The following is a 19985-nucleotide window of genomic DNA, read 5'->3' as shown; positions in this document are numbered from 1 at the left end:
ATAAATGGTAATGATAACAAAACGAAAAAAGCCGTTAAAAGTTCGTGCTATTTTATCCTTTCATCACAAATTTATTAGGCTTCCTACCATACATTCATCACAAATGCAAGATCTCCCAAAACTATTAAATCGCTTATCTTTAGTCCTCTTCAATTAATTACATGGACACAGTAAAATCGCTCTATGATTTTTTGAGCATACCAATACTAAATAAAACACTTAAGTTGTACCTTTTAGTTTTTATTAAATTAAATGATTACATTTTAAATAATTACAACTCGTACGTTTAACGCATTTGCCAAATGTTTGTTTCTTAACATTTTAGACTATATTGTAGACTTTATACTTTAAATTAATTTTGTTGGCCTGCCTTTGTTTATTTTTACAAGTAGTTGAAACATTTCACTAATACACATTCGTTCGCACTTATGACAGACTAATGACTTATGTTACGTGGTTGAATTAAAATTAGGCAAAGAGAACTTTAGTACGTTTAGTTTAGTATTTTACAGCGGCATCTCGTCTCCACCATCGGTTTGAAGAAAATTTGGAAAACTTGCAGGTCGGCTAGCATTTTCACGTAGTTATGTACATTTGAGACTCAGAACTCGAGATGGAGAGTTGGAAACACTTAGGCTAGCTTAAACAATTAGTTTTCAATATGGTCGCGTATCGATTGGGATCTGATCATATATTACTGGGCGGTCCCCGATGGGCGCGCTGTCCGTGTAACGTGGAATGTCTAGAGCCTGGACGCGAATGCACAATTGCATAATCGTTATCATTATCGATTGGCATCGACCTTCGAAGTACGTTGGATAAGTTTGGATTTAATACAATACATTTCAAATTGCAGAAAGTAGGGGATCAAGGAGGTTCTTCAAGACAGATTAGTTAGCAGCTCTTTAAATTGGCAGTTAGTTATCCATTCGTCTTTTTTTATGTAGGGGCGGAGAGTTAGTTAAAGATACAGTATACAAATGCAAATTACTATCGGTTAATTACAGTTGCAGTACTAGGCACGAAATGGTTTTTCATTCTATGTTTTTGATTGTTCTGTTTTTGTGATCTGTTGTGTTGTAATTGTTGGTTTTTTGTCTTTGCGGTCCAGGATATATATATATATATACGATACATAGAGATACGCAGATACAAGATACTTTGTTGGCATGCTTTTGTTTTTGTATTGTGTGTGTGGCTCCACAGCAACCAGAAAATAATTTGCGAGAGCAGATCAGATGCATTTTGAAGTGTAGAATAGAGGTGTGTGGTGTGTGTTTACTGTTTGATTGTTTGTTTTGTGGAGGCAGCTTAATATCTATCAGACCTATTTGAGTGTATCGTGGAGCCACCGCTGGTGTAGCCCTTGTGGGCATCCCTGCCATGGAGCGAGTAGCGGGATCCGTACTGACTGCCATGCCAACTGCGATACGGATCGTACTCCTCGATAATCGATGGCTCCTTCTCGATGATCTGCAAGTGTTTTTTAATGGGTTAGAACAGCGGAATAACTAAGGGATTTCATAGGATACACAGAGAAAAAGATGTTCCTGTACTCAACCATATTATGAACTCTGAATTAAATCTGATTTATCTCTGTGCACCTATAAACGTCAGATTTATTACCTCTGTATTGGCACAACTGCAGCTCATGGCCGTGCAGAGGAAGATGTTCATCAGCAACATGATCAGGAAGAGTACGCCCAGGGTGATGGTTAGCCACAGCAGCCAACTGGGTCGTATGCCATCCTCGCAATTGCCCGAGATCACTGCACAGATACAATAAAATAAATATCATAAATAACCCAGACTTTCAGCGGCTAAACTCACATCTAGCCTCGGCGGGATCGAGCACAAAGACAGTGGTTCCAGCCAAGCTGGATCCCTCCTCATTTGGACCAAATTTCCGGGGTCCATTGGAGCCCTTGCCAAATCCAGCCAGAGCCACGTCGTTGCAGTCATCGATCTCCACACAGCGACCATAGCACTGGATCACATCGCACTGCAGATGCACCTCAGATCCTAAAATTATGGCAGAGAAAGTTAGTATGTGGCCTAACCGGGTGAAAATTCCAGGTCCTACCCTCGGGGAACTTGAACATCGAGGAGAGCACCGCCTCGGCAGCTCGTCCATCTGCTGTGGGCACAAAACGACTGATGATCTTCGAATCATAGGGACAGCTTTGGGGGAATAGAAATCATAAGTATGGAATGTGCTTACACTGGAAATAGTATTTATAGCTGCTAATTTTTAGATATTGCGGCATATCTGTACTTTGGGTTTCAAGAGTTAATTGGTTTATCACTCGCTTTTACTGTATACCTTTGCATTTTAATATATATTTTTGAATAATCGAGGTGTAAATGGACTTACCCGCTGTCGTCGGTGAGCTTTTGGGTCCTGTTCTTCTTATCAAAGGCAAAGCAGTTGCCCACACGCAGTCCATAGGTATCTGGGGATGGTAATAATATGAGAGTAGCGTTAAGTATCGAAAAACCCAGGGGCTGGGAATACCCACCGTTTGGCTTGGAGAACTCGGCGCGGATCTTGTACTCGTGACCGTAGACCGTCTCACGCACTCTATGGTCGTTCTCCAGGAACTTGAGCACCACATGGGCGTTGTCATCGCTGGGGAAAAAGTAGTGGGATCGGTGGTTTTATAAAGGTTGGGTTTAACGGTGTATGGCTCTTTAATTACTCCGTACGGCTGGTGGCTAATTAAAATCGTAGCCAATAGACCCAAAAGCTTTGGGCGAAGCTTCAACTGCAACTGCAAGTTCTGCAATTATGCAATTGCAATTGCAATTGCCGGTCATTGCGCTATAGACAGTTGTTTTGTGGGCCAGATAAGCCGTGATACAATAATATATGTATGTGTACACACGTCTAAAACTATTTGTTGTTCGCCTTGTACCACCGGCTGCCAGCACGATTTTAATGTTTGCGTTTACCACACAAATTCTGTTAACAATTTCTTTGCTTTTTTCCGGACTTAACAGAGCGCAACGTTTTGGAAAACCGTTTTTAATGCCATTTTTATTTCCCATCCAAGGTTTTTGTGATGGTATTAGCATTAGTAGCATCTCAGTGGGGATTTTAAATGAATTTTAGCTGAGAAAGAGTTGCGTAAGTCGCAATCGCAATGGCAGTCGAGCAAAGTCATTGGCATTATGCAAATGAGCCGCGAGGCGAGAAGGTAAATTAAATTGTTTTTCGTTCACCTCAAGATGATTATCGGGCCTTCTCAAGACCGTTTACCGTTAATTGAACTGCTGCCCAGTAAGCACTATAAATTTGTTGATTATTCTGCCATTTTGGGAAATAATTCTCTTTCTCTCCTTTTTTTCTTATGGCCCGCATAAAAGTGGTGATGGAGTGAAAAAATCGTTAAGAATTGTGTGGCCCAAAGCTCAATGGCCTTGGAGTTCTAGTTCCGCAAAAGGCAGAAAGAAATGCGAACAATGGCAAATGGTGGGCTAAGAGCAACACCTACATGCCTGCATCGCCAAATCGAAGCACAATTTGCCATTTGATTTGCCGCCGTCGAGTCTCTGGAAATTGGCCAGCACTTGGGACTGACGGAAGCTTGACCAAAAATTACAGCACACACAGCTAGTAAAGCGTTGTACAACGTAGCCGAAACAGAACAGATCGGAGCCAAACTTAAGTGCAATTGTCTAGACAGGTTAAGCATTCGCATTCGGATTCTACTTACCGCGCATAGCCCGATTTGCCACAGGTAATCACATAAAACTTATCGTCCGCCAACTCCAGGGTCTTGTGCACACGCACGGCCAGTTGGATGGAGCGCTCCTCCGTTCGCTGCGGGGGATTCCGTATCGAATGGATGGATGGGTGGATAGATGAGGGGGATAGTTCATTTAATTGCCGGTTATTAAAATCTTTATGCCCATGACGTTAATGTTGATTGGTTGGAAAAGGCGAGTTAGGTCCCAATTTATGCTTAGGCTTTAACCATAAAACAGGAGCATTTCATTTCAGCCAACTCACTTGCAAAAATGCATTCTAAACTATGTGTCTAAGATTGCCTTTCAATATGAAGGATCGAAGGAATTATTAATTTATTATTCAGCTCTTAACTTGGATTCGAAATATAGAAAAAGTATTTCTTCTTGAATTTATTTATAAAGAAGGCAAATAGCATTGTTCAATATTACTTGAATTATACGCATCTTGCGGCCTTCCACAAATTTCTTTGACTGTAAGTGGCTGCCTTAACAGCACGGTTGCAACTTGCACTTGTGGCATGTTAATTGTCACATGATGCAATCGCACAACGAGGAAATGCAAAATGCCGCCAAGTGTGACGCATTTTCCAGTTGTTTATTTTCTCCTTAGCTTAGTAGTTAGTTTTTCCCTCTAACTCTGATTGCTCTTCAGCTGCTGTTGGTTAGCTCAGATACGGCCATGCTATCATGGATTTCGGTAATTATTTTAGAATCATTTTGAATATCATCTGCAGCTGGCTTGTGCAGCGGAATGTGACTGCAGATGGGCAACTGTTCCAAGAATCTCTGCGCTCGGCTGGCCAAGATTTTCCGAGGTAATTGCTCTAACTGTTGCCTAAGGCTTGAAAACATTTGTTATGAAGCTTTTTGTATATTTTTTTCCAATATTACACCGCGACCTTGACCCGCAACAGCTTTCCATAAAAAGAGATGTACAAAAAGTACACGTTTCTTTGTCATTTTTACGCCAGCTGGCAGTTAAACCTGTTTGCTCTGCCCAGTAAATAAGTGTCAATGGAAGTCAGTAAATACTTGTGTGAGTAAATCTATTATTTTATAAATACATTATATTAACTCGCTGTTATTGGTTTAATCGTACGCCTCCACTTGTCAGGGTATTAAAGCTTTTGATGAATGGGGTTTGGCTTGATTAGAGCTTGGTGGTCAGTGGCCAGTTAAAGCAGTTAGCAAATAAATAAACACAACATATCGCAGTGGTCATACATAAATACCTTCAATGGTCGCAGAGCACTAGCGCTCCATTGGTGGGGAACGTTGTGATGTCACAATCTGTTGCCCAACTCATGCATCACGCAGTTGCATGCCGCAGCGGATGAGCTCATTATCGGGTTATTATCAATGGCCAAGGAAAATGGCAAAGTTGATTCCCTCCCCAGCCATAGAAAATAAACCTAAGTAGACTCTATGAGCGACTCCCATTACCTGTCTTCTAAATGTGTTGAAATTGCCCGATGGCAAATTATCTTGCGGCAACTGCCTACTACGGTCTTTGTATATTGCATTCGCAATTAACATTTAAATGTATATAATGGTGCTAGACAAAGAACCATAGCTGCCATCATCAAATAATGGCAAACAATCTCGACTGGGGCAACCCACTCGCAGCAGGAGCGAAAATAGAAATAATAACAATAATAGTGCCCGTAATAAGAAAAATAAGTTCAAGTACGCCAGCCGAGCCACAATGCCTCGAATGTCTTGAACTTTATGTAAAAATTGTTGGGCGTCTTGGCCATTGTCAGCGCCAATTTCATGCTCTGCCAGCTGCTCCGGAGCAGATTTAAAGATATCTTGAGGTGGGAGTGAGGAGTACGAGTAGAGGTACTGGTGAAGCTGCAGAGACGAGGGCGAAAGTGGTCGACTGCAGTCGGTATTTTTAGCTGGCCAAGGTCAGCTGTGAAGGCATTTCGCTCCAGCAATTAAAGCCGCTCGAAAAATATTTGCCAAGAAATAGAATCGAAATTGCCGCCGCCACAAAAACAATTCTTTTGACACAAATTCCACGCAGCCGGCACAACAACATCGAATCCAACATCCACATCACAGCCACAACAACCACAACAGAGGCTTGGAATGCTGTCAAAGTCGAAGCGTGGAAAGCCGTGTCTGGGCATGTGAAATCCGCCGTCTGCAGCTGAAAACTAGACGCCGGCGCAAGCTGCCAAGGCACTCCCTTTCAGAACAGCCAGCGAACATTAAGGTACAGTGGAGCATCGAGTACGTGAACTCATTAACGCAACACAGGCCTTCAGAGTGGAGGTAACCAGGTATATTTGGCTATGCTTGTTTCAAAACTAATCGCTTACTTATCTACTAGGAACTTGAACAATTTGAAATTTTTTCTAAGTTGTATGAATAAATATTCAGATATCTAAGCTATAAAAAACTACATTTCAACCCTACATAAGTTTGCATTCATTAAAAAGCTTATGCTTCTAATTGATTTGTACCAATTAAAACAAAGGTTTAATGTACTCGTGGTTTACTGTACAACACTGTACATAAGCTGTGACTATATGCGCGTTTGTGTACACGTAAAAATAAAATTCAAGCCGCAGTTGCGATAAGCGTGATTTAATTTTATGGGGGACCTCCCCTTTTTTTTGTTCGCATCCCGAAAGGAAGGTGGGCCTTGAAGCTGCAAATCTCCCCATCAACGAAAGCCGGGCTCTAGTTTTTTTTTTTTTTTTAACATTAACTGACTGTCTAGAGGGGGAAAAATTGGAATACAGGGTGCGGTCCTTCGGATTTGACATTGCAATTAATAATGTTGTATGTGCTTGTACTTATAAGCATCTGGCAGTCAGCCCTATGGATATGGATAATTTGCATTTCAACGCATTGCACTGGGCCACAGGGCACTATGGCTAATGCGATTTGCCTTTGTCTGGCAATTGTTCGAGTGCGTGTACGAGTGGAAAAAGCCGGATCAGACCCACACGGAATTGCAGTCGCCGGCTGTCAACGCCTGTGATGCACGTAGGATTAAACTTGATTTTTATTGCCATCGTTACTATATAGATTGACTGCAACGTCGACCAGGCCAGGCGACCAGGGTAGCGTCTTAGCTGATTTGCGTTGATTTGGGGCCAAGACTCAAGTACATGGCCGATAGGCGGGCTAAAATTTATGCACATGCGTGCCCTTTTTAGCCAGACAAGGCCTCAGACCTTGGCATCAGGTATCTCTAGTCCCCCATTTGTTGGTCTTTCATTCAGACTGAAGCTCTTGTGTCTGTTGTCTTGGATCGGCAGTTTTCCAGCTGCCCGAGGATTGCCTCATAGTTCACAGTTGGTGGATTTTCGGCAGGGTCTTTGCACTAACTCACTGCCTGAATTTTGGTGGTAATTTGGCAATTTTACTGGCTGCCTGACGAAATTAATTTGCAATTTGTCAACGCGAAGGTAGTAAACGAAAGACTTAAGACACGAACTTTCTGGCTGTGTTGGTAACTGGATGGCAATTGCTGATAAAGCGGGTCTCTTTAAGCTGGTTTTCGTCAATTACTTTGCAAAGTATCTTTACGGTGTTCTGTATAATTTTACACACAATTACATTACCTAATTATATGATATTAGCAAAAAGTATGCAATGTTCTTAATGAACCATCTTTACCACATTGTTTGTTTGAAAAGTAGAGTACTACTTTACTCCCATGAACTTTGACTTTATTTAATAGCATTCTATTTTCTATTAGCCCTTCTTTCTTTTCCTTTTGCCTAACAACTATTTTAAGTATATTTTGGAAATTTTGACAGAATTAAAGATATTTTCCCAACCGCAACATTAAGTTGTGCATAGTTTAGTGATTAGATTCGTTAGAGAAGCGCGGGTTGTTATGCTTACATTGCTCCCACTCACGTTGCTGACCAGGATGCCACAATAGTCGCTGGCGCCTTGTTTGGCCCACAGATTGAGGCTAAAAGCCACCTGGTCGCTGCCATCGCCCATGGCCATGCAGCCGGGAGTGCGATAGTCCCGGACGTGGACGGCTCCCGTGTAGCCGGAGCTCATCTTCACCTTGATGTTCATTGTGCCCGCCTTGCATGTGGCCGTAACATGGGGGGCAAATTCGGATGGGGAAGCCGGTGGTTCCTGTGTTGTGACCTGCAATGAATACGAAATGCGAAAAGCGTTAGGCATGTTTACCATCTTCACTGGTTAATAACTTTGACCCGATTTCTGGACCCTGGGAACTAACACTAACACGGACCGCAAATTAATGCCAACTCATTGGACAAACACCGTGGAAACAGCAGCCAAAGAGGAAAATTCAAATTAATTTTAAATGGTTAGCCAAAGAGTCAGCCATAGTCGCAATTAATTGCAAAAAGGCAAAGGCATCGCACACGGACCCGGAGATTGGCCAGAACTTTGGGCCAGAACACAGCTGCCAAAGTTCTGCACGTTTTGGGTCAGTTTACAGCTTACAGTCGAGCGCACTGTCAAAGGCATTTGGCTCTAAGATAATTTATTGGCGTGCTCGACTTGGGCTGCTGTCGCTCCGTCGTGATAATTGAATTTGTGCTCCAGCTTTAGAGCCGCAGAACGTTAGGGCATGACGGTACAAAGAATGAAGTGGGTACACCCGGAAAAGTTAAGAACATAGTAAGCCACAATTCTAAGAATTCGATAAAAAAGATTTTGAGGGATTATGATTTCCTTAAGCGAGGAGGAGTTTATTGCACTTTCATATTTGTGTTGAACTCTATAATAAACCTGTACCAATACTCAAACTTCTATGGCACCAATTAGAACCAAAACGATTCAGTTGTGTTCTTAATTTGCATATAAAAGTCACTGGCTGCCAGAATTATTTCACATATGTCTACTTCCGTTTGACAAATGAAAGACTTAAGACACGCACTCGTTTGCTGGTAAGCATGCTTGCTTGTTTGTTAAAGCTGGCAGGCAGACTTTAAACTCTTATAAGGATTTAAATTGAAATTGGGGAACTATAAATGAAAATAATTTTTTCGAGTGCAGGCGCTAGATAAGCCGCGCCAAAGTTAAGTAAGCCATGTCATGACAATCGCCCAGACACCGCCTTTGTGGTCCAACTGGGCTCACGTTTCGCCGGCCCTCGGGCGCTGTCCAAATCGAGGGGATTTCCCTTGGACAGCCTGATCCCAGTTTCTGTCCCAGGCGAAAGGCTTTTGATTTATATTTACTTTCAAAAGGCACAGAGTGGCAGCATCCCGTTCGCCCTTTGGCAGGCTTGCCAAAAAGAGAAAAATATGAAATTTTGTGCAGTCATTGAAGCAATTAATTTCCCATCCGATCATCCGCCGCCCGCTGCAAAGTTGCTACTGTGCGTCAGGTGAAATGCAGCCGGATGACCCAGTTACCAGCTCCAAAACGCTGACAGTGCCAAAAGCATGTTGGCCAGTGTGCCACTTTCTATGGCAACTAGAACATCCACTTTGCATGCCATCAGCAATTTATTGTATCTCAATGCGCCGGCCACTTTAATCAAAAGAAAAAAAAACACAAATCCAGAGGAGAGACAATGACAATGCGATGGTGGTTGGTGGATCCCCACCGTCTCCGTCGATCGGGAGTTCAATGCGCCGCGAGGGTCACATGAGTGGGTCCCCAGAGCGACTATGGCGAACTCCCATGACATTTTGTCGCTCGGCGAAAAGGCAATTGTTTTGCATGGATTTTTGCATTTAGTTTGCTGTTTTTTTTATGTTTTTCTTCTCGCCAACTGCAAGCGGCAGTCAATTAAAATAGTTTTTGCATGCTCGTTTCACTATCGTTTCGAGTGTGGCGGCGGCTTGTTAAAATAGCTAACCCAAAGTACAGCACTCCGCTATTGTATTATGCAACACGCTCTGATTGTGGTTGGGGCAAAAAATAGGAATAGGAATAGGAAAAAAAACCAAACGCAAGCCCAAATACAATTAGACACTTGCGCTGCCAGTCACGCCATGGCCAATGAGGCAGTGAGCCGCGGCATTTGGCTTGATGGATTTTCCCCGCAGGACACTACGGCCGAGTGATTTCTCACAAATTCCTACTCCTTTGCCTTTCCCGCACCGAACCGCATGCAAAATCGTATCGCAAAATCGAAACGCAGCTGGAACCAGATGCGGAGACCCAAAAGACTGGCGGACTCGCCCAGGATCATTAAGTGGAGCCCCAGATGGATGTGATTTATATGGCTGCAAGGGGTCAGGCCATAAACTAAAAGTGTTCGTACCGCCGCATTTAAGCAGCTTAGCTATTAAGCCAAGTGACGTGGGCAATTAGTACAGGAAGGCCAACTCGTTTGTATTTCTCTTTTTTTGCACGAGCAATTATCTGCTTAAGAATGACAAAACTGCAAGACTTTAAGTGAAAAATGGAGCTCTGCCTGGGGCGGTTGGGGGACCGCCCTGAAAATGCTGCAAAACATGGGAAATGAAGTTGGAGCTATTGGGCGAACGATTTAATGATCTGTCATAAAACCGAATTAGCATTTATGTGTCTGCAGACAAATGAATGTGTTTGCTTTTTTTACAATAAGACAATAAAGTTTTGAGTAGCACCTTGCGCAGATGTAATACTTCAGGAAAAGTATATTTACCAGCTTAAAGTCATAAATAAATATTAAAAACAACCGTATAAACTTACAAACTCAATATCATAGATTCCAATATTGTTTTTGGGACATAAAACTTGAGCACCTTCTTAGCTTGGGCAATTAAATGTGATTGTGATTTATGTGAACTGCTAATTCCACTCAATTTAGCCAGCCAGTCAGGGTGTGTTTCCTTTAACTTAAATATTTCACAAGAGCCAGCGAAGTTTTATTATTTTTTTTCCATGATTTCAGATTTTTAGTCGAGCGATACAATCTCCAATAGTCCAAATGCAGCTGCGCATAGCTGGCTGAAATAGATTGCCAAACATATTCCGATCGCTGGGAGTCGAAAAACATGTGCTGCCAGTTTGGCTTAGAAGCTGAAAAACAAAAAATTCGTGCATAACAAAAGGTGGGGAGTCGCATACATATTTCGCGTGCATTTGAATTTCCGCTATGTGGCGCTCGGGCAATAAAGCTCGGATCGAAGTAAATTATAACATAAAGTCCGGGCCAAGCCTTGCCAACTCCAACTAAGACTAAGCCTGGCTTTCAGATGGCCAAGAGTCCAGCGAATGCTTGCTGATTGCAAATTGTCACGGTATTTTCGCTGGCAGCGCATAAATTGCCGTTTAACTCGCATTACAGTACCGCGAAAAACTCCAGATGGGAGCGTATTTATGTGGCGGTTGTGGCTTTTTGGCCAGAGCTTCAGCTTTATCGGCTTGGACCTGGCCGAAAAGCTTAATGAAGCTGACATCGACGGTGGAGGAAACCCGTTTCGAGCTTTGCCTGATTATATAATGCAAACGGCGAGTGAAGTGACAGCTGAAAGGGTTTTTCCAACGGTTTTATCTTTTGGTCAGGAGATGGGAACTAGGAGTTAGGGTTCACCGATAGATAAACAAACACATTGAGCAGCAGAAGGAGGAAAGGCCGTGGGCAATTAATGTCGCCGCGGCTTCAATTAAATTTCAATTGCCGGCGCGCTCTTTCCATTGAAGTTCTGACGCGCTAATTCCATGGCACGTCGCTTGGACCCGCGATGGTTCCTCCATGGTGGTGGTTACCTGTTGGCCCCACCTTTTGACTCTCTGTCTGCGGGTCTGCACGTTCTGGCGGCGACCCTTCCACCGATTCGGTGGGTCAATTCTGTGCGGCTCATAATGAAACGCTGTCGTACCATTAATATAATAATAAGCACTTGTTCGCCGCCCAGCTCCCTCTTCATTCCCAAAATCCAAATCATATGTCTGGCCTTTTGTTAGGAGCCCGTTGAAAGGTCTTCAATAGAAAAGCTTTGTAGCTTCTACAAAATATTGCTGAACAACATTCCAAGCGGTGTGTTCTCCGCGTTGTTATTTATGTTGCTTATTTATCGATGGTCCGCAGAAGAATCCAGTTCCGAAAAAGCAGTAGCCCCGGCCAATGTCTTCTTTTAATGAGTTTCGCTCCGACCAGCTGGGAAATTATGCTAAGTACTTTCTATTCTTGATGCTTACAAGGGCTTGCCATGTTTTGAAAGTTTTCTTTAATTGAATTAGCCTCCTTTTGGCGGCCAAGAAAGGGCACTTCTTTTATCCGAATGTTCCCATCATCATTTCACTACATGGTTAAAGCCAATTTTGAGGTCCGAAGTGCATCTTCATAATTATCTTTTGTGTTTAATTTTTAAGAAATGCATATAAAGCCTGACCTTAAAGGTTTTTGTTAATGAAATTAACTCTGTTACCCAAAACGTAGAATTATCAAATAGTTTAATATCTATTATAAGAGTACCCTTTGAAAAAAAATTCATTTTAAGTGGCTTTTCCTAAACAGTTGACCAATACGTTTGGATATTATTTAGCTTACATGTTTTTTTTTGACTTTGAGCACCTAATGGTCTAGTAATAGACATTTTCGATTTTAGATTGTCGTTTCGACCCTAAAATTTATCACAAAAAAGGTCACCCAACGTGCATTGGCAGTCCAAACTTTCATTTAAAGTTTTCGACATTAACCCCTAGTCATCATTTACTTGATTGAAACAATCGCTTATCGTGATTCTGAGTTGGCATCAAAGCTGTCACACTTTCTTTGGTCATCGCCTTAATTGCTGACAAAAGTTTGGCTGCACGAAAAGCACATTTTGAAAAAGTTAGTTCCCAGCAGCCGAACCAAAAACCAAGAAAACAAAAACCAAAAAACTGCCCTCGGTGTGTCTGCAATTTTCATAAATGTGCACTTTCCATGCGCATCATCTTGGACAGAATTTGAAAGCCAGGCCAAGTCCCATACTGAGTTGAAAATTACCCAAAATGCCCTGGGCTTCAATGACAGTCGGCCGTGCAGCGAGGAGGAAAGCAGAACTGGGGAATAGTTTTTCCCATTAGTTTCAAATAAAACCTACTTTTACCTCGGGCCACCGAAGCTGGAGCAGAAAAACAGAGGTAAAAACAATTGCTAAATTGTTTTTTTTTTCTGTTGCTGTCGACTGACTGACGGTCTGGCGGAGAACGCAGAGAAGCAGAGCAAACCTGCAGGTGAACAATGCAAGTTAATCAAATAATGAACATGTGCTAGCCCAGCCGCAGGCAGTGTCAGCCAAAGTCAAACAAAAGAAAGAACTTTCTCCGTACTTGCGACCACCGATGACCCAATATGCCAAACACTTTTGCATAAATTTTAATGAATTTCACGCTACACCGATCCGCTCAGCATTGAGCAAAATAATTCGCACTGCTGGATCAACGCGGCGTTAAATTGCGCCAACTCAGTGGCTCGGTTATTTGCCATGTGCATTGGTATTACTCCGGTCACACAGAGCTAGTGGCTCAACAGTGATGCCAGCAATATCAAAAAACAAATATTTAAAAAATATTAATCAAGCTTAAAAATACAGACCATACTTCGTACAGTTTCTGAATTAAAAATAAGAAACCGAAAGTATTACAATATGCATTTAAATCTGTTTCTATATCCAATGAAAAGACTTTTTAATCTCTCAATTGTCACCACTGAAACTCACACAGTTTCGTGCTGAAATCGTTCGGCTTTGACATAAACATACAATTTGGTGGCCAATTTCCTTCTGGCCAACTCCCCGAGAGTTATGACCAAAGAGCCATAGAATCTAACTGCGCACACTCAATCTAATGGGTCCAGTCGCGGCAAGTCGACATCATCTCTACGATCGAGTGAACGGGATGGCTATGGCAACGGCAATGGCTTCCTGTCCAGGGGCCAGACATCAGAGCCGAACCTGGTAGACTACGACGATACTACTAACCCAGTGCTGAACTGGCGTTGCGTGCAGTGACCAAACTGGTTGCTCTTCTAATTGCCCCGGTCTCCAGTGCGTGGCGATCGGTTTATGGAGACGGGTGCCAGGTCTTGGCCAGAACTGCAGTTCACTTCATTGCACCCGGTGGAGATCAGTTTTGTGGTCAATATGCAGCCGTCTTTGCGATGCTCATATTTTCTGTTAATTGGAGCATAATGGCCGGACTTAAGGCCCGATATTCACTCGGCATTCTGGGGTTATCAGCGGCTCAAACAAAAACGATATAAATCCCGGCTGAATTTGATAAAACCATCTTGGCCAACTGTATCTGGCACAAACCGTTAGAACTCATACTCGTAAAAAGAGGTAAACAAAAACTAAATAAGAACTTAAAGAATTTCAATGAAATGGCCGCGACAATCAGCGAGTTTGTTGTCTAAGTCTTTTGTTTGGCGGCTGCTTGAAGTTACCCTGTTATTTTCTCGGCCACTGCTGCTAACTCATCTAAAGTTCTGAGAATAATATATCCGCGACTAAGTCTGAGTAAACAATGAATCATATCTTTGAGCACATTCATACGCATACTAAAGCTTTATTTTTTACTGCCTGCCGGCAACCGCAGCTGTAATTCAGGTAGGGTCGAAGATTTAGAAGGAGAATCGAGGGGCCGAGAGTTAAGACCACTGTGGGGCACTTCAATTGGCTTTTGGCAGCCGTTGTGAAGCACGTGCTTGTCAGTCGAGAATGGATTTGCGGTTTATTTTGATACCCTCGCAGGGGAAACAAATCAAGTGGGTAGCTCAAGTTTCTTCACTCCAGGCAATAGTTTTTTTCAAGTCGTGATTGCTATTTGTAGAGCAAACAAGACTTCTATCAATAATTGTACTTGAAATTTCGGGTTTTGCAAGACTCACAAATATGGAAGAGAATAAGAAATCTGTTCTTGTCAAATTCATTTTCAATGACTTTAGTGTACACAAAATTTTTTGTCTGCTTAACTTAAGCTTCATGCTCTGTTAACTTAGGAGCGTTTTTATTTTAAGCACCTGCTTTTAAAATAAGTTAGATCAAGTTTCCTTAAGCCTGGCTGAATAGTTTGGCTTCTTCCCACTGAAAAGAGCACTCAACTCCAAAATTTTGTTTAATCCTCACAACTTCAACCGCAACACAAGCTACCTGTGGTCGAATTTAAAGCGTCACTTCTCGCCAAATACGCCACATTCTTGTTCGCTGTTTGGGTTTTATTTTCTGAGCTATTTTTTTTATAAATTTTACTTCATATACCGAATCGTAAATAAATGGTGGGTTGTGTTCGTTCTCTTATTTGGTTGCTGGCAGGCCAAAGCCATGACGACATGGCAATACAAACCGATTCGTTTCTTATATACACATTTACGTATGGATTGCCATATATTCATATTGAATCGGATGGCATCGAGAATTAGCATATTTCATTCGCTTTCAGCTTATTTCTGTTCGCTGCTCGTTGACATTGAAACTGATTTTAATGGCCCGTAACAACAAAAACATGGCAATGACAATATGTACAAGTACACGCTAATGTGCAAGTCAATATTTAACGCCGAATGAAGGCGTCGATTAAAATGAGTTAACCGTCTACTAGTTTTGGGCATCTCTATGTCAAAACGACGGTGCGATGAGCATATTAATCGAAGAAAAAGAGAACTACTGGAGCCTGTGTTAACAGTCATTTGGGTAACTGAAAACCAGCCGAAAAAGGCGCTAGTTCATTTATTGTTTAATGAGTGTGAAAAGCGGGTTGGCCGAGTACCGCAAGCCAAGCCAAGTTTCAGTTTTAACCGACACTCAGCACGCACACATGCGGCGAAAATTACTTTCGCATAAGTTGCTGTTTACATGGGTATTTTTCTGACTTGTCTGACTTTTTGGCCAGACGCGGCGATGGGTAAACTTATATCATCGTCTCCGTCGTCATCATTATCATCATCATCGCCAACAAGATGATAATTACCCAAGAGACTGCGTTTTGTTTGCCGTTGCTTTTACGTATGCTTCAAGGTTTTGTGAGTTTTGCATTAACCAAAAGCCAACTAACTCGGTCGCGCAGTCTCTGTTTTCCCAGTACTTAAAGTTTTCGAGCCAAGCTGTTAGCCGTAGGCCGTTTGTTTGCCAAGCCCAGAGAGCGAATTTTGACGCCCACACCCCGATGCCCGGCATTTCATGATGTCATTTTCTCCAACGGCCGCTGACTTCGATGTATAGTTCAACATACCCGTTATCAATTATTTGGCTGGCGATGTGGGCAGCGACAAGGGCGGATCTTGTCAAGTTTATAAAGCTCAAGTGTCAGGAAATCATTTGACCAGTCAAAAATCAATAATTTTGTGACAGCAAGCATTTTGGTTTTAGTTTTAAGTTAAGTTTATGCAAAACAATAGAAACAGAAGTACTTCACTTTATACATTAAAAGTCCAAAACAATACAGCAATTCCTAAGCTCAGAAAGTAATTCAGCTATCCGGAAAGGTAAAATATGTTTAACTCATTTAAGTGAGTTATTAGATTGAAATGAAATCAACTTACTTATTTTCAGAGAAAAGTTATTGTTAATCAAAACAAAATTATTGGCTTGAAGTGTCGTGAAAACTGAGGAAAAATCCCCCCGTTCGGCCAAATCCAGACTTGAACTAGTTTCAATTGGTGCTGAGCCCTAACAACTCTCACCATGATAGATTTGTGCCATTTCATAGGAAAACTGAAATCGAACCAAGCTAAATCAAAAAATGAAACCAAAACCTAGTAAACTCCTGAAGCGCTCACGAACAATGGACCAATTTTTGGGGGGCTTGTGAGGAAGGGCGAGGAGGGGGGCACAGCTGGGTAAAAGTTAAGATATCGGTCAGTGGCACATTTGGAGTATGACTGCGGATAGGCGGGGAATCGGGCAATCGGAGCACTAAGCCTGCCCGCAGAGTTATAGTTATGACCGTGGTGGAGTCACGGCGATGGCAATTGCTATTGATAAACTGGCCCAGCTGCAGTCAATGTAGAGTTCATTAATTTGTCTGCCCTGGAAAATTGCCGTGGAAAATCTAGAGGCCCAGTTCGGACCAAGCCCAAGCCATACGGTAGAAAAAGGCATTGTAGAAGATAGTAGGGCCTGGTAGTTAACCCCGTTTTCATGGCCGTCGCAGAACATTATTGTATGCAAATGAAAAGTGAAATGTCCAGAAAGTGGTCTAATTATCTTTCACTTACCTGTCCAACCAGAAACAGCAGCACGGGCAGGAGCCAAAGACCCTGGCTATCTGGCCTCTTGCCTTTCGTCATCATCATCGCGTTCGCTTCCTAAGTCTTTCGTTTGCCTTTGTTCGCGGTAGTGTTATCCTTTTGGGCAGCTGCAATTACGCGGAACGTTTATCACCCAATTGAGCAATTGTGCAATTGTCTGGTTCTGATTATAGCCCACTTCATGCAACTCACGCAGTTGTCAGGCTGCAGCTGCATTCGAATTGATGGGTTTTATTCGTTAAATCCCATTCCTACTAAATTACTCATCCGCCGAGTGACTCAAGGCAACTGCTGAGAACAAAAGCTAACCCTAGTCGCACTAAACAGAACTTATCTCAGGTATGAATTTTCTATTTATCACATCGTTTTCATCTAGAGAGTTTAATTTTTTAAAGCCGTTTGAGATGATTTCGAGAATCTGGGAATCATAACTTTCTATGAAATTTTTAAGTACACAAACGTGACTCGAGTGCATCGGATTTCTAATCTTTTAATATGCCCTTTTTGATCTGATTAGTTTTTTCTAAGACAACTCATCCCATTCTCACGTATTTTGATTTCGTTTTCGGCTCGACCCCGACCCGATTGAACCGCGCCGAATGAACCTCAAAGTGGAGTTTACTCGGAAAAGTGTTTCGCAAATCAAATGAAACAATGAGTTGGAATGCCGCAAACGAGTTTGCTCGAAAATATATTTGTTTGCCGCACAAAGATCACAAAAAATAGACCCACTTACGTCATTTGCTGAAAATGTGACATAAAAGCTTAAAAAGCAAAGCAAACGTTAAAAAAATTGACATTTGTACCAGATTGAATATTTATCGTTAAAATATCAACATGTTATCTAAAAAAAATGAGCTTAATGTATGCTTCTATTTTTTGCGTATTGAAGTTATTTATTGCCCTCATATGTGATTTATTTAGCTTTTCTAACAGCAAACTCAAGCGGAAACACACCTACACACGCAATTCTGAACTAACATTATCAAACAACTTTATAATTAAAGCATTTTCATGCAGCTGGGCAGTAATATGCAGCATTCAAGTCAACCTAAGGCTTTTAGCAAAAAAGTTAGTCATTTTTATTAGTTAATGAAAAAACTTAACTCGCATCTGAAGCTGCAGTTAAGAGAGTTAAGTTTTGGGCTAAGAGCGCATCTTAAAGAGAAACGAGAAAAACTCAACTAACTCGCAAATTCGCGCAATTTCCAGACAATTTAATACCATAATTTAAATGTTAGCTAGACACTCAACTAACTAAACCTATTTTGCACGAAGTTGGCTATAATCAGCAGTAGTTTTCCATCATTAAACTTCATTTGTTATTTCGTTTTTGTTCACTTTAAAGTTTATACATTTTGCTGCTCTTTTCAACAGAGCGACGTGTGAGCAACACGTGAAAACAAGTTTTATGCAACAGCTCATTGTTTACTTATTGTTGTTGGGGTCGTTTGTAGAATGTGTTTATTTATTCGAAAAAGTTGTTTTTATTTGCTATTACTCAGCTACCTGCACTCCGCACGGAAGATTATAACTTTTGAAACGCGTTAAAGCACTACAATTGTTAAATGGATTTAGACGGAAACTTTCCGCTTGACACGTTAACAGCTCGAGAGATTGTTGGCAACTGAATCGCAGAGACGGAAATTGCTCTAAGCCAAGCTTTGCTGTTTCAGCTTGGCTGCTTTATTTTGTTTCTTTTTGCTTTAACTCTCTCTTTCTCTCGCTCTCTTTGCGCTGCTCTTTTTGGGCACATCTTCGTTTGTTTTGGCCATTTTTACTTTGCTTACTAATTCTGGCCATCGAAGGCGTTACCATATCGCTGAAAAAAGAATTTAAGTCATGGCTTTGGCGCCCAAGCAACAGCTTGGTCCAGTTGCTCTCTATTTTTATCAATTCGCCACGCTTGCTGATTAAAATATTACAATATGCGTCAGTATCTCTGTGTGTAAAATCACTATTCAAAAAGTTTAATTTTAAAAATATTCAAAAAAAATGAGAAATTTTGAACAAAGCCATATCCTTGTTATTTTCAATATATATTTTACAGTATATTTTTCCATTGGGAAAATGTTATATACAAAAACACTACATGTTTTTTGTTATACCCATTTACCATTCAACACATTGTATTTTAAATTAATTAAAATCATTATAATTGTTTTTTTTTCAAAAAATATTTTTTTAAAAAATTATAATTAAGTGCAATCTTAATTCAAAAGTGTTTCATTATATTTGCAAGTACTAGATCTGTTGTTTACACTAAATTTTAAAAAAAATTTGGCTTGCATAAATGGTTTTTAATAGTGTATTATATAGTGGTGGTTGTTGGAACTTGTAGCGTAACGCAGACTTCAATGAATCGATATGCCCGCAGGTTTCTCTTACTCACGCATGCGCACCAACTTCTAATGTGGTGGTGTTCTTCAAAGAGAGTAGTCAGTGTTGGTAAAATATATAAAAATAACGGTAATAACAAGTCATTTTAAGAAGTTATTAATAAAAGCCTGGAAAATTATGAATCATATTTTAATTACTCATCCTGCCTGATTATAAAACGACCAGTGGTGGATAATTGAGGATATATTTTACTATAAAATGAACATTGCACTGACTCTCTTTTCAAAACTCTCTCCAATTTCTCTCCCTCTCTTTGAGTACTTACATGCCTTTACATTCGCACATTTCTTTTGGTGGGAAACTCTTGGATGAAAAGCCCACTCGCTCAGTGAAAATTTCATCACCGTCGTTGACAGTTCAGCCAAAATTCTCTAGCTCCACAAAATTCGCCCAGCCAAATCTCAAAATTATCTAAACTACATTTTGTGTTCACTTTTGATCATCGAAAGTCATCGTTTAACGTTCATCGGCCATTCGAGTGGAAATTTAAGAGCCCGAGCAGAAAAATTCAAGTGAATTTTTAGCTCTTTTCGGTAAAGAAAAACGCAATTACCCAAAAATCGAAACACGGCTAAAGTGAAAAAAAATATATAAGAAATTTCTGTATCAGCTAGTCAGCGTTGTTTGCACCGAGTGTGAGTGTCTGTGTGTATATTGTGTGTGTGTGTGCGAGTGTGTGTGGGTGTGTGTCTGTGTGTGTACGTGATAA

At 41.3% G+C, this 19985-nt stretch overlaps 1 protein-coding gene across 3 annotated transcripts; it reads right to left on the bottom strand.

The window, feature by feature from the left end:
- Nucleotides 1–227: 227 nt before the first annotated feature.
- Nucleotides 228–18500, bottom strand: LOC117143721. 3 transcript variants are annotated; one of them, XM_033308521.1, is made up of 11 exons: nt 18386–18500; nt 16844–16983; nt 7618–7878; nt 3717–3823; nt 2520–2629; nt 2375–2453; nt 2084–2181; nt 1831–2022; nt 1627–1769; nt 1328–1473; nt 228–802 (listed from the first exon to the last, which is right to left on the bottom strand). In XM_033308521.1, the coding sequence occupies exons 2-11, from the start codon at nt 16919–16921 to the stop codon at nt 688–690; spliced, it is 1329 nt and encodes a 442-aa protein (XP_033164412.1). In that variant the 5' UTR covers nt 16922–16983; nt 18386–18500; the 3' UTR covers nt 228–687. The 3 variants fall into 3 exon arrangements, with proteins under 3 accessions (XP_033164412.1, XP_033164413.1, XP_033164414.1); XM_033308522.1 differs by having other exon boundaries at nt 7633–7878; XM_033308523.1 differs by lacking the exon at nt 228–802 and having other exon boundaries at nt 935–1473.
- Between the last annotated feature and the right edge of the window lie 1485 nt (nt 18501–19985).

Source organism: Drosophila mauritiana, chromosome 3R (genome assembly GCF_004382145.1).
Source record: "Drosophila mauritiana strain mau12 chromosome 3R, ASM438214v1, whole genome shotgun sequence".
NCBI classification, from domain to species: domain Eukaryota; kingdom Metazoa; phylum Arthropoda; class Insecta; order Diptera; family Drosophilidae; genus Drosophila; species Drosophila mauritiana.
This window is presented reverse-complemented; position numbering and strand designations above follow the sequence as displayed.